Source organism: Chiloscyllium plagiosum, chromosome 11 (genome assembly GCF_004010195.1).
Source record: "Chiloscyllium plagiosum isolate BGI_BamShark_2017 chromosome 11, ASM401019v2, whole genome shotgun sequence".
NCBI classification, from domain to species: domain Eukaryota; kingdom Metazoa; phylum Chordata; class Chondrichthyes; order Orectolobiformes; family Hemiscylliidae; genus Chiloscyllium; species Chiloscyllium plagiosum.
The window spans coordinates 63,763,877-63,778,094 of record NC_057720.1 but is presented as its reverse complement, the minus strand read 5'-3'; the positions used below and the strand labels follow the sequence as shown (position 1 = coordinate 63,778,094).

At 40.3% G+C, this 14,218-nt stretch overlaps 1 protein-coding gene across 1 annotated transcript in view; it reads left to right on the top strand.

The window, feature by feature from the left end:
• hmcn1 (hemicentin 1) overlaps positions 1-14,218 on the top strand; it is a 599,829-nt gene that overhangs the window by 161,232 nt on the left and 424,379 nt on the right. The window contains exon 6 of the mRNA XM_043699541.1: positions 10,847-10,953. Within this exon, the coding sequence (XP_043555476.1) occupies positions 10,847-10,953 (107 nt within the window). The remainder of the gene's footprint in view (positions 1-10,846; positions 10,954-14,218) is intronic.

The window sequence follows — 14,218 nt, the reverse complement described above, 5'->3', positions numbered from 1 at the left end:
GGTCGGTATAGGCCAGATGTTAGGGGTAGGTTCTTTACTCAGCGTGTCGTGAGTTCATGGAATGCCCTGCCAGTAGCAGTGGTGGACTCTCCCTCATTATGGGCATTTAAGCGGGCATTGGATAGGCATATGGAGGATAGTGGGCTAGTGTAGGTTAGGTGGGCTTGGATCGGCGCAACATCGAGGGCCGAAGGGCCTGTACTGCACTGTATTCTTCTATGTTCTATGCTTTTTGGACCACAGTTCCATTAAGATAAGGAACTATCTTAGATAAGTCAATCTATAATTTAAAAAAAACTTATAAAATGACAACAGATTGTATTCCCAGGTTTTTTCTTTGCACATTGAAATATCCTTTTCCAGTAAGTCCAACAGTTCTGTAGAACTTGCTGCTTTCTTTGTAAGTAAATCACAGCTGGCTGCTGATATCCACCCTTTTCACTTGGGTATTTCTCTGTTTTAAAGCTGCAAATATGATTCTCAATATTTTTGAATTCACATTTCGATGAGTGTACATTATCTCATAATAACTTATTATCAATATAGCATTCAATGCTGAATCTGTTTTTAGAATTTCTTTCAACATTGTTACTAAGATCAACGCAGTATTTACTGTTACACCAAGAGTCTCTGCTCCTAAAGTAATTTTTATGACACTTCCAGTCATCTCAGCTTCCCAAGCTAAATGGCAATATTAATGTCCCTTTCCCACAAGAAAGAATGTATACTATCCTGCATTTGAGACCTCATCATATAAATTTGCATAAGACTATGAGATATCAGAGCAAAAACAGACCATCCAGTCTGTCAGGTCTGCTCCACTATGCAATGAGATCATGGCTGATCTGATAATCCTTAATTTCACTTTCCTGCCTTTTCCCCATTCCCTTGATTTCGTCACCGATTAAGTATTTGACTATCTCAGCCCTCAATGACCCAGCCTCTGCGGTAGTAAAAAACTCTACAAATTCACTACCCTGGAGAAAATAAATTCCTCCTCATGTCTGTCTTAAATGTGGACTCTTTACTCAGTGATTATGTTGTCTGGTTGTAGAATCTCCCAGAAAGTGAAACAATCTTTCTACATCTATCCAGTCGTCACCTAAAATCTTGCATATTTCAGTAAGGTGCCCTTTCATTCTTCTCCAAAGAGTACAAGCCCAATCTTTTTCCCCTCTCCTCATAAAAAGATCTCTCCATTTCAGCATTATAATAATCAACAAGTTTTTTTTGTAATTCATTTGTGGGAGGTGGGCGTCGCTGGCTGGCCAGCATTTATTGCGCATCCTTAGTTGCCCTTGAGCAAGTGGTGGTGAGCTGCCTTGAACCGCTGCAGTCCACCTGCTGTGGGTTGACCCACAATGCTATTAAGGAGGGAATTCCAGGATTTTGACCCAGCCACAGAGAATGGTAACATATTTCCAAGTCAGGATAGTGAATGGCTTGGGTGGGAACTTGCAGGTGGTGGTGTTCACATATATCGGCTGTTCTTGTCCTTCTAGATGGAAATGGTTGTGGATTTGCAAGGTGCTGTCTGAGGATCTTTGGTGAATTTCTGCAATGCAATTTGTAGATAGTACACACTGTTGCTACTTAGCATCAGTGGAGGAAGGAGTGGGTGCTTTTGGATGCAGTGCCAATCAAGCAAGCTGCTTTGTTCTGGATAGTGTCAAGCTTTTTGAGTGTTGTTGGGCCTGGACTCATCCAGGCAAGTGGGGAGTATTCCACTACACTTCTGACTTGTGCCCAGTAGGTTGTGGACAGACTTTGGGGAGTCAGGCAGTGAGTTAGTCACCACAGTATTCTTAGCCTCTGACCTGCTCTTGTAGCCACTGTGTTTATGTGGGAAGTCCAGTTACTTTTCTGACTGATGAAAACCCTAGGATGTTGACAGTGGAGGATTCGGTGATGATAACATCATTGAATGCCAAGGGGCGGTGGTTAGATTGTCTCTTATTGGTGATGGTCATAGCCTGGTATTTGTGTGGCATGAATGTGATATTGTCCAGATTTCATTGCATTTAAACATGGCCTGCTTTACTATTTGAGGAGTCATGAACAGTGCTTAACATTTTGCAATCATTGGCAAGCATCCCCACTTCTGACTTTAAAATGGAGGGAAGATCATTGATGAAGCAGTGGAAGATATTTGGGCCTAGGACATTACCCTGAGAAACGCCTGCAGAGATGTTCTGGAGCTGAGATGACTGACCTCCAACAAACACCTTCCTATGTGTCAGGTTTGACTGTGATCACTGGAGAGTTTGCCCCCCGGGTACGCACTGATTCCAGTTTTGCTAGGGCTCCTTGATGCCACACTTGGCCGACTACAGCCTTGATGAGAGGGGCTGCCACTTTCACCTCACCTCTGGAATTCAGCTCTTTTGTCCATGTTTGAATCAAGGCTATAGTGAGGTCAGGAGCTGAGTGGCCCTGACACAAGCCAAACTGGGCATCACTGAGCAAGTTATTGCTGAGCAGATGCTGCTTGATAGCACTGTTGATGACACTTTCCATCACTTTACTAATGATTGAGAGTAGACTGGGGCAATAATTAGCTATCTTGGATTTGTCCTGCTTTTTATGTAAAGGATATACACCATGGGCAATTTTCCACATTGTCATGTGGCTGTTAATGTTGTAACTGTACTAGAGCAGCTTGGGTAGGAGAGGGGAAAGTTCTGAGCACAAGTCTTAGTGCTATTGCAAGAATGTTGTCAGGGCCTGTAGCCTTTGCAGTATCCAGTGTCTCCAACTGTTTCTTGATATCACGTGGCGTGAATCAAACTGAAGACAAGTATCTGTCATGCTGAGGACTGCTGAAGAAGGCCAAGATGGATCTTCCACTTGGCATTTCTGGCTGAAGATTGCTGCAAAAGCTTCAGTCTTATCTTTTGCACTGATATGCTGAGCACTTCCATCATTGAGGATGGGGATATATGTGGAGCCTCCTCCTCCTCCAGTGAGTTGTCTAATTTTCCACCACTGCACTGCTTAGATCTGATCCGTTGATGGTGCAGTCATTTAGCTCGATCACTTGGTGCCTATGCTGTATGGCATGCAAGTAGTCTTGCTCGGTGGCTGCACCAGACTGACACCTTATCTTCAGGTATTCCTGGTTCTGCTCCTGACGTTCCATCCTGCACTCTCCATTGAACCACGGTTGATTCCTTGGCTTGATGGTAATAGTTGAATGCAGGATATGCTGGACCATGAAGTTACAAATTGTGCTGGAGTACAATTCTACTGCTGTTATTAGCCCACAGTGCCTCATGGATGTCCCTTCTTCAGTTGCTAGATCTGTTTGAAAATTGTCCCGTTTAGCACGGTGATAGTGCCACGCAACACGATGGATGTTATTCTGAATGAGAAGGCAATACTTCGTCTCCACAAGGATTGTGTGATGGTTGCTCTTATTAATACGATCATGGACAGATATATCTGCAGCTAGCAGTTTGGTAAGGTTGAAGGTTAGTTTGTTGACTCCCTCATCAACTGCCGTAGATCCAGTCTCGCAGCTACGTCCTTTAGGACCTGACCAGCTTGATCAGTAGTACTGCTCCCGAGCTACTCTTAATGGTGGACATTTAAATCCTCCACCCAGGATATATTTTGTGACCTTGCTATTCTCTGTGTTTCCTCTAAGTGTTGTTCAACTTGGAGGATTACCACCAAATCATCAGCTGAGGGAGCACGGTACATAGTACTCAGAAGGAGGTTTTCTTGCCCATGCTTAAACCAAAGCCAAGACACTTCATGTGGTACAAAGTCAATGAGCATTCCCAGGGTAATTCTTTCCTGACTGTATATCTCCATGCTGCCATCTCCTGCTGGGTCTGTCCTGCTGGTGGTTCATGACATATCCAGGGGTGGTAATGGTAGTGTCTGGGACATTGTCTGTAAGATATGATTCTGTGAATATGACTATGTCAGGCTGTTGCTTGACTAATCTGTGTGTGAGATCTCCCAATTCAGGCACTTGCCCTCAGATGTTAGTGAGGAGAAATTTGCAGGGTTGACAGGGCTGTTTCTGCCATTGTCGATTCGGGTTCAGATGTCAATGCCTGGTGATCCGCCTGTTTTCATTTGTTTGAGACTTTGTAACGATTGGTACAATTGAATGGCTTGCTAGGCCATTTCAGAGGGCAACTGAGAGTCAACTACTTTGCTATGGATCTGGAGTCATACTTTGGCTAGACCAGGTTAGGATGTCATATTTCCTTCCCTGAAGAACATCAGTGAACCAGATGAGTTATTCCAATTTTCGACAATAATTTCATGGTCATCAGTAGATTTTTAACTCCAGTTTTGTCATGTCCGTTGCAGTAAAATACATTTCAGTTAGCCTTGTTAAACTCACTTCTTATGTAACTTATATTTCTTTTTCCTTAGTAGGATATTAACTTGTAATTCTATCTCTGCTTCTGTCAGTCCTGAACTGTTATCGGGATCACATCACTTTGCCAAATTTACTTTAAATCCACTCCACAGCATTGGTAAACCTCCCTGCATGTATGTTGGGAGCTGTGTTCCCATTGGGATGTAATACATCCAACTTGTGTAGGTCTTACCTCTCTCAGAGGTTGGGATACCCCAGCAATCTAAATCCCTCCCTACTTCACCATCTCTCCAGCCACACTTCCATCTGTTCTATCCGTCTACTGCATTACATTAGGCAAAATCCAGAAATTACTGCCTTGAAAGATGCGATTTTCAACTTCCTAATTAATTCCTTGAAGTCTGCTTGCAGGACTTTTTTTTTATTTCCTACATCATTCGTCCCAGCATGGACCATAACATCTAGGTATTCACTCATCCATCTTCAGAATGTCCTGCATCTCTTCCATGACATCCTTAACTCGGGCAGTCATAGCTATGGCTACATACATGACTGTCTATTCCTTAACCTATGAATCCCCAGTCATTAATACTCTTCCACACTTCTTCCTCCCGCAAAAGAAAATGGACCACCCAAACTGCAATGGCCTTGGCTCCACAGAAAAACTATAATTCCTGCTGTTTTCCAAGAAAAATGTGACCTTTCTGCTCTTGTTGATCCTTTTAATTCTCCTGGCCTCCACACAGGTGTGTCACTGATCTTTTTGCTTCTGAGTCATTATCCTGCCAACTCATTTCAGTGAGGCTGATTGCTTAATCTGGCATGGTCATCTTACCAGCTCTTCTGCAACAGTTTCATGACAAGTGATGCTCAGCAAACTGGACTATAGTTCCTGGTTTGCTCTTTTCCTTCTTTCTTGCGTAGTAGTGGTACATTTGCTAACTTCCAATTAATTGGAACAATTCTCGATCTAGGAAACCACAAACAATTCACCCATTATCTCTTCAACATGAATATTTTCATGAGCAATGCAAAGCCTGAATCGGGAAATGTCAATTAGATTAACGAAGCTAATGGTGAATCACATGCAGAAAGGAAAAAAAAAATTATTTCTGGTGAGGCAGATGCCATTTTGGTACAGCTCAGAGAAGCAGGACATCTCCCACAGGAGGATTTAGAATTTTCCACAAAATACACAAGTAACAGTGGATATTGTCAGATTAACCATCACTTACACATCAAATTCTAGCTTATGAGGCTGAATACTGATATAATAATGACAGCAAAACTGTCAGCTCTGTTCACCATCATGCTCTCCTCTCTCCCTCAGTGTAACACGCTTGTTGTTCAAGTCTTGTTGATTATGGTTAATTTATGCCATGATAATACAATAAGGTAAATCGGTGAGGAAGGCCAAAAGAAACTACCTCAGCCAATATGACATGAAACATGCAATCAGCATTTTTAAGTTCTGTGCTCTAATTGGCATTGACATTACTCTATTAAACCTGATAGTAACTTTGGGAGTACACGTGGTGGAATTCTGTAACTGTACAATATTTAAGAATGGAACCATGTGATGTACTTTCCCGAGGTAAAGTCCACACTGAATATGCACAAATCTTATTGAAATAATTGCATCTGAATAAATTAAAATATCTCCAGGTTGGTGATGGTAAGGTCATGCATCAGAACACACCATTAGATGGAGTCACATGTACGTAAAAGTCTCAAAAGCATAACTTGCAATTTCAATTTCAGCGCCAAACTCATAACTGTTTTTTAAATTCAGTGTTCCCATCACACCAAAAAATGTACATGCATTATAAATCTGCCTAAAAGCTACCCTTATGATGCCAGTAAAACAAGGCAGCCCAATTTTAACAAGACCGATCTTACTAAGAAGTACCAAACTATAGAGGCATCATTTTGACAACAAACACATTTATTTAACTCCCAGTATGCCCCCCCAGCCTCTGGAGCCTCCTTTGAAGGATGAAGAAACACTTCTGTCTGAAGCTGGTCTTGCTGCAAAAATACAGCTTCAATATCATTTGGCCTACACTCCCTCATTCAGTTTGTGATTGATACAACAGTAGCTTGCTAGGCCACTTCAGAGAGCAATTGACATTCAATACATTGCTGTGGCTCTCGAATCACAGACCAGTTGAAGATGGCAGAATTTCTTCTCCGAACAATAAGCTTCCACTATACAATTTTGGAACAGTATTACCACCTACAGTACTTGTAAAACTTGTATTTGAATTAAGATGTGGTAAATGTAGCTAATAAATTGTGATCAAACATGCTACTGTGCACATCAAATAGGAAATCCGATTAAGATAAATCCAAAGGATTTCTCAGTCATTCTCCCAAGACGTTAATGACATGTTGGTCATTGAACTTCACAAAGGTTACAGTTCTTTAGTTTTGCAGATCAGACAATCTGAGTTGTTTCTTCATGAACTGTGTCATAGACCCCTGATCAGAATCTGCTTTTAGAAATGCAGACCTCCCTCCCTTCATTAAGAAAAGACTGGAGTGGTTATTTGGCTGAGATTGCCACTCCTCAGAAAATCCAGGCCAAAGTGAATTCTGGCAGGTTCACAGAGGGTAAAGTTGCATCAATTCAGTGGACAGAAATTCCATTGGCTAATTCCCTAAGGCAGTGTGCATTGCATCTTTTCTAGTTTAGTAATAATCAAAGATAAATTCCTTAAAGGCAATTTTTAACTTCAGTGGGGTTAATTTGGTTGACAGGTGGAATGTATTCTGCATTTGCAAGGTTGTTCTTGGCAAGAAGCTTGGAATATAGTGGGGCCCAGACTTCATTTACATACCACTAGCAGATCGCAAATTGAGGTAGTCAACAAATTGGCACAGAGGGAGGAAGATGATTACTGGCTCGTTCTGGCACAGGTTTACATTGTGAGTTAGCATTCCATGGGTCCAAGTGAAGTATATTTTGTTTCTCATGGACAGTCAGCTGTTATGGTATACATTGGTGACACAAAAAAGGGTTTAGAAAAAAAGAAAGGAGGTTCTGCAACAGAACTTAGAGTGGTAGTAAATTGAAGAAGATGACAAAGGTTATAATCTCTGGATTACTTCCAGTGCCATGTGCTACTGAGTACGGGAACATGAAGGTAGGTCAGATGAATGCATGGCTAAAGGAATGGTGTATTAGATTTTTATTAGAGGATTAGAGGATATTAGATTTTTGGATCATTGGGACAGTTTCCAGGCTAGATGGAACCTGCACAAGCACCTGAACTGGAATGTGTCTAAGATCCTTTGTTCATGCTGTTGGTGAGGTTTTAAACTGATAGTGCTTGGATCGATGTAAAGCTGGGAGAAAGGTTCAGTCTGATATAGAATTAACACTAGGATAGTACAGCAGACAGAGAAGATATGGGCATGATAAGGCACGTGGGAGGTACAGAAAGCTAAATTGTATCTAATTTAATGCAAGTTGCTTGACTGCTAGGAAGGATGAACTGAGATCAGCAGATAGGAATGAGATATTGTTGCAATTACTGAGCCATGGTTGAAGGAAGGATGGGACTGGCAGCTCAACAATCCAGGGTATAGAAATGTTAGCTGCGACAGCTTGGAGTCTTGCATTATTGATAAAGAATAACATCAGTGCAGTAACGTAGGAGGATGTCTTAGAAGGATCTTCAAATGAGGCCATCTGGATGAAGCTTAGCAATAAAAAAGGAGTGATCCCTTTGCTGGGATTATACTACAGGCAGCCCAATAGTCAGAGGAACGTGGAGGAGCAGATATATAGGGAAATTGCGAGAGGTTTGAGAGGAATAGCATTATAGTAGTAGGCTACTTCATCTTTGCTGACATTAACTGGGATCACTAGTTGTGAAAGGATTAGGCAGGTCGGAATGTTTGAAGGTGAATCCATGAGAGCTTGCTGTGCTGGTACACAGTACTACCAAAGGTAGGGCCATGCTAGACCTAATCCTAAGGAATGAAACAAAATCAAATTTCTGGAAAAACTCAGCACATCTGGTAGCCCATCTAAGGAGCGAAAGCAGAATTAACTATTTGAGTCCAGTGACCCCTCTTCAAAACAGATGGGACAAGGATAGTGCAGATATTTAGTGTTTAAATTGGGGAGAAGGTCAAATTTTGAATATCATTAGCAACAACTTGCATTGAAGTCTACAAGCACACATTTGGAAACTGGGAGCCTTTTAAATGTAACGTGTTGAGAGTTCAGGGCCAGAGTGTTACCCGAAAAATGAAGGGCATGGGCAGCAAGTCCAGGGAACTCTGGAAGTCAAGGGAAATCAAGAGGTCGATAAACAAAAATAAGTATTTACTTATTTATCTGTTCACATTGGTATGTGGGCATCACTGGCTGGCCAGAATTCAATGCCCACATTAGTTCCCCTTGAGAAGGTAGTGGTGAGCTGGCACCTTGAACCGCTACAGTTCATGTTGTAGATTGACCTACAATGCCCCTATGGAGGGAATTATAGGATTTTGACCCAGTGAAGGAATAGCAATATATTTTCAAATCAGGATAATGAGTGGCGTGGAGGGAAACTTGCAGGTGGTGGTATCCATGTATCTGCTGCCCTTGGCCTTCTGAATGAAAGTGGTCGTAGTTTGAAAGAACCTGTCTGAAGATCTTTGGTGAATTTCTGCAATGCATCTTGCCAATTTTATGCTGTTGCTATCTAGTAAGTGAAGGGAATGTATGCTTATAGATGTAATGCCAATCAAAAGGTTGCTTTGTCCTGGATGGTGTCAATCTTCTTGAGTGTGTTGGAGGTGCACCCTTCCAGGCAGGTGGGTGGTATTCCATCACAATCCTGACTTGTGCCATTGTGAATAATGGATAGGCTTTGGAGTCAGGAGGTGAGTTACTCACAGCTTCTGACCTGCTCTTATAATCACCTGATTTATGTAGCATTTCCAGTTGAGTTTCTGGGCAATGTGAAACAACAGGATGTTGATAGTGGGGGAATTGGAGATAATAATGCCATTGAATCTAAAGGGGCAGTAATTAGATTGTCTGTCCCTGGGATGGATATTGCCTGGGTGTTATGTAGAGAGCATTAAAAAAGTCAGGCCCTTCAGGATTATAGGGAATATAGGAGAGTACTTAGAAAAGAAATTGGGAAGACAAATAGGGGCCATGAAATATCTTTAGTAGATAGGATTAAGGAAAACCCTAAGTATATTCAGTACAAAATGATTACAAGGGAAACATTAAATATGTGGGCCACTTTAGTTCACCATCAATGAAAGATGATCCAAAAAGACACGATCCTGAAAATGGATGTCACTGAAAATGTCTCTCTGTATATGAGAGACTAGAACTAATCAACACAGTTTAAAAATTAGGGGTCTTTTATTTAAGATAGAGGTGAGGAAAAGTTTTTTTTAATCTCATTGGGTCATAAATCTTTGGAATACTTTTCCTAAAGACTAATGGAGACAGGATCACTGAATATTTTTATGGTAAAGATTGATAGATTATTTACTTACAAGGGAGCTAAAAGTTAACAAGTGTAGGCAGAAATGTAGACTTGAGGCCACAATCTGATTAGCTGTGAACTTATTGATTGTCAGTTCAAGTGACCAAATGACCTACTCCTATTCCTGCTCTCAATTTGTACATACGTATGTTTGTATTCTCCTCCCTTCTTCCCAAACTCTTGATTGCCTCACACTTCTTCCCAAACTCCTGTTATAACATATTAGTCAATGTCTGAAGTCCTGGAACTTGTGTCTATAACAAGCTTGTGAGACTGGTCTCATTAGGAATGGGCAGCATGGCCGACTTTGAAATAATTTGGGTACAAATCAATGGATAGACTGTTGTATCTGAATACAATTTAAAGTCAATTGAAAATGTTTTAAATAAAAGAAACACAGTCTTAATTGAACTGAAAATTAATTAATTGCACATTTAATTTTGAATTTAAGATAAAACATGATCCTCCACCTTTATTTCCCTTGATGGCTTTCATCATTCTTTGATTGTTGCAATAATGCTACTCCATGTTTGGTAAATAAAATTTGTATGTCTGCTAAATGGAGTAGGTTTTAATTTTGAGCACAGAATCTGTGGGACCAGTCTAAGCTTTGTGAAGATCCAAAGAAGTGGCAGGGTAAAATCCCAGCCAGCAGACTCAAGAAATCATAATGACCTGATTGGCCTGGGGCTTTGTATGAATGTTGAGAGCTGGAATAATGTGAACTTGGCTTAACAATACGGCAACTGTCTGTGTTCGACATTATTAGGCCTGATTATAACACTATGCATTGGTTTTGTTTGAATAAAAATCTCCAGAATTTTTCCAGATTAGGAGTAAACATCCTGAATATGAAAAAAACATCTATTTTATTCACTTTTTTTAACATCTCGGCATTATCTTCAAAATTTTTAGTATAATTTTATTCATAATTTTAATTCAGTTTAACAGCAATGGTACATTATCAATGATTGAACATTTTTTATTTCCTCTTGACTTGTAGGAAAGTTGATTAAGAAAGGATCTGGTCTTAATGAGCTTTTACACATTACAAACTCTGCCAGGGTGGTTAATGTAAAGGATCCAGAACCAGGACTGTGGACCATTAAGGTAAAATTTTATGTCAATAATCTGTACAAATTTCTGTGAACGTGCACAAATTCTGTAGATTTGTACAAATCTCCAAGTCTAACATCAGTTATACACCAGTGAAATCTCCAAGGAAATAAGGGAGCACATATATCTTCTGGGTCTTTGTTGCTTCTGAGAATTTCCATATGGCCTCACAATGGATGAAAGTTCTAATAGCAAAGTCAGCTTTAGGTACACCCTCAGCTAGGAATTTCTATGTCTGACACTGGATGAGGATCCAATATATAAGAGAGAGACAATTTACCTCTTTTTTTTTTCTCTCAAAACTAAGTAATGGTGTTGCAGACCTCCCTTTTCCTAGATTGTCTCTGTTTTCCCAGGGTTAGTATTGGAGGGTACCAGCAGCTGCATTTTATTGCAATAGCCGTGCCCTCTGATTGAAATAATTTTACTCTTAAGGTAAAATATGGGATTTACAATTTAAAGATGCAACATCATCAAAGCTAATTTTAAGTACCAAACATAATATAACTTTGAAAAGGTCTAAATTAGTGGGAGAATTCAATGTTGATTACTGATTACACAAGTATTTATACCCTAGAGTGGGCTATATCAATTTTTCCAATTTATTGTTTAAATAAATGTTTCCTTGTACAGGTTCAATGTTTTTTATAAACATTTTAAGTTATGTGTTTCCTCTTCTATGACATAGTGATCAGGTGTGGGAACAGCATCCTGGGGATTACCAATTGACCAGAAACTGAACCAGGCTAGCAATTTAATATTGTGGCAACAAAAGCAGGTCAAAGGCTTGGAATCCTGCAATGGTTAACTCACCACCTAACTCCTCAAAGTTTGTCCATCATCTGCAAGGCACAGTCAGGAGTGTGTTGGAATACTCCCACTTGCTTGATGAGCACAGTTCCAACCACACTTTACAATCAGGATAAAGCGGCCTTCTTGATTTGGCACCATGCCCAAAAACATTCACTCTGTCCACTACTGACTGTAGCAGCAATTTGTACCATGTACAGACTTACTGCAGAATTTCACCAAGCCACCATCTTCCAAACCACAACCTCTTTAATCTAGAAGGACAAGAGCAGCTGATATGTGTAAGTGCCACCACCGCCAGATTCCCTTCCAAGCCTCTTGTCTCCTGACTCAGAAATCTATTGCCATTCCTTCAGTGTTGCTGCGTTGAAATCCTAGAATTCCTTCCCTAAAAGCAGTGTGGTTGTACTTATGCTAAATGGATCGCAGACATCCAATGAGGCAGTTTACCACCACCTTTTCAAGGGTAACAAAAGATGGGCAATAAGTGCTGGCTTAGGCAACAAAACTCCACATCCCCTGAATGAATAAAAGAAAAGATGTTCTGGGGCTGATTTTCTTGTAAACCTACTCTGATTCATGAGTTCAACTCCTGTAGGTGGAATGAAAGACTTTCTCTGCCAATCTCTCCCTCACCAAGGTGACATGGCATCTCCAATGTACCATTCAGCCCTGTAATATAGACTTTCATTTGCCATAACACTCTGTGATCCAAGGAATTCCATGAGCAGCGATGGTGCTCAACATTGGAAATTTCATGTACCATGACACTGTTGAGCCCTGGAAGTGATGCAAGATATATCATGTTGGATCCTTGCTGCAGCATTTATAATTGCAGCATTCAGTCCAAGAATACCATGCTATAACAACATTAGGCTCTAGGAATGTCAGAGGTTAATGACATAAGTTGTTACTATGCCAGGCAGAAAGCAACCAAGGTATTAAAATCAATTATTAGAGTTATATCTGTCCCAACCTATGAACAATTCTGCATGAATGATATGGTGCATGGAAAATACTTTGTTTGTATTTGTGCTCATTATTAGAATGTGCTACCAATCTAGTATGGTTGCCACTCATGCTGCTGGGCCATTAAGAAATTATTGTTGTATAAGGAAAAGATTCTATAACATACATGGACTATTATTTTTGAAAAAGTTATTACTTGCCTAAGAATTTATTGACTAGCCTCCTTTATTTGATTTGTTAGTAAACAGATAATACTGGTTACAGAATCACTCTAGAGAGTTGTCTTACTTGAGTCCTTGCTGCAATGAAAAATAGAACACAGTTGGAGCAAAATAACACACAGCGCGGTGCTGTTTCCTTACTTAAACCAAATGTTAAGCTCTTGTATTACTCTGAAGTCTTTGGCTTCTAATATATGAGTGTTGCACACACTGAAAGACTAAGCTAAGGTTACTTGTTAAGAAGAGTCATGTTTGACTCTGCTCCCAATACCAAACTTTGTCAGTTTGGCCAGTTTGCTTTTGTTTTGCTACCTCTGTGAGCAGGAATTGTATGCTAAGCGATACTGGAATTGTAATGCAATTTTATTTTAAAAAGAACAGACTTCATTTCGATAATCCTGCAGATCCTATTCTTTAACGTTTTGCTGAGCTGTCTGGATTTCCATAACTGGGTTACCCTGTGGAAGTTGGCTATTGAAGCTTAATGCTCTTATTCCTATTTTATAGCCTTGTAGTGATTTACCCAAGAATGCATCTCTGCCCAGTTCCCATACCTCTCAGTCCTTTGTCTGCTTCTTTACTTGTGGACAACATCATTCTATTTTCAACTTCAGTGAACAATGCACAATAAGTAGGGGAAAGAATACAAAAGATGATTAAGAAATACAGTTTCTGTAAGCAGCTGTTATCCCTTAAGGTTCTAGCTCACCACCACTGAAAATTTACTGGTTCCATTGATAACCATGGCTTACAACTGTGAGCACTGGAGCTTTACCTGTGCCTAAGACAACCTGTAAAATGGCAGGGGCAGCCATTTCCTGAAGTCTGAAATGATCCTACAATCTTACATTTTATAACCACAACAAATTAAAAGCTGCTGTAACTTGCTAGTTGAAATGTTGATGTCAGCATTTCATCAGAGGTCACCACCTGAACATGGAATTCAGACTCGTATCTCTTTGCAGTAAGAGATCAAATGGTACAGTAGATAAATTTGTTCATGATACAATGGTAGTAAGGAAAGTGAGTTCTGAAGGGGTCATACTGTGTACAGTACTGGTCACTGTATATACAGAAGGATGTTAATGTGTTGAAAGCAATTCAGAGATGCTTTACTAGACTAATACCCAGAATAAGTAAGTTGCCTTATGAACAATGGCTAGATGTTACGGCTGTATCCTCTGAAATTTAGAAAAGTAAAGAAGATAGAACAGTATAGCACAGGAACAGGGCCCTTGCCTATGATGTTGTGCTGAGCC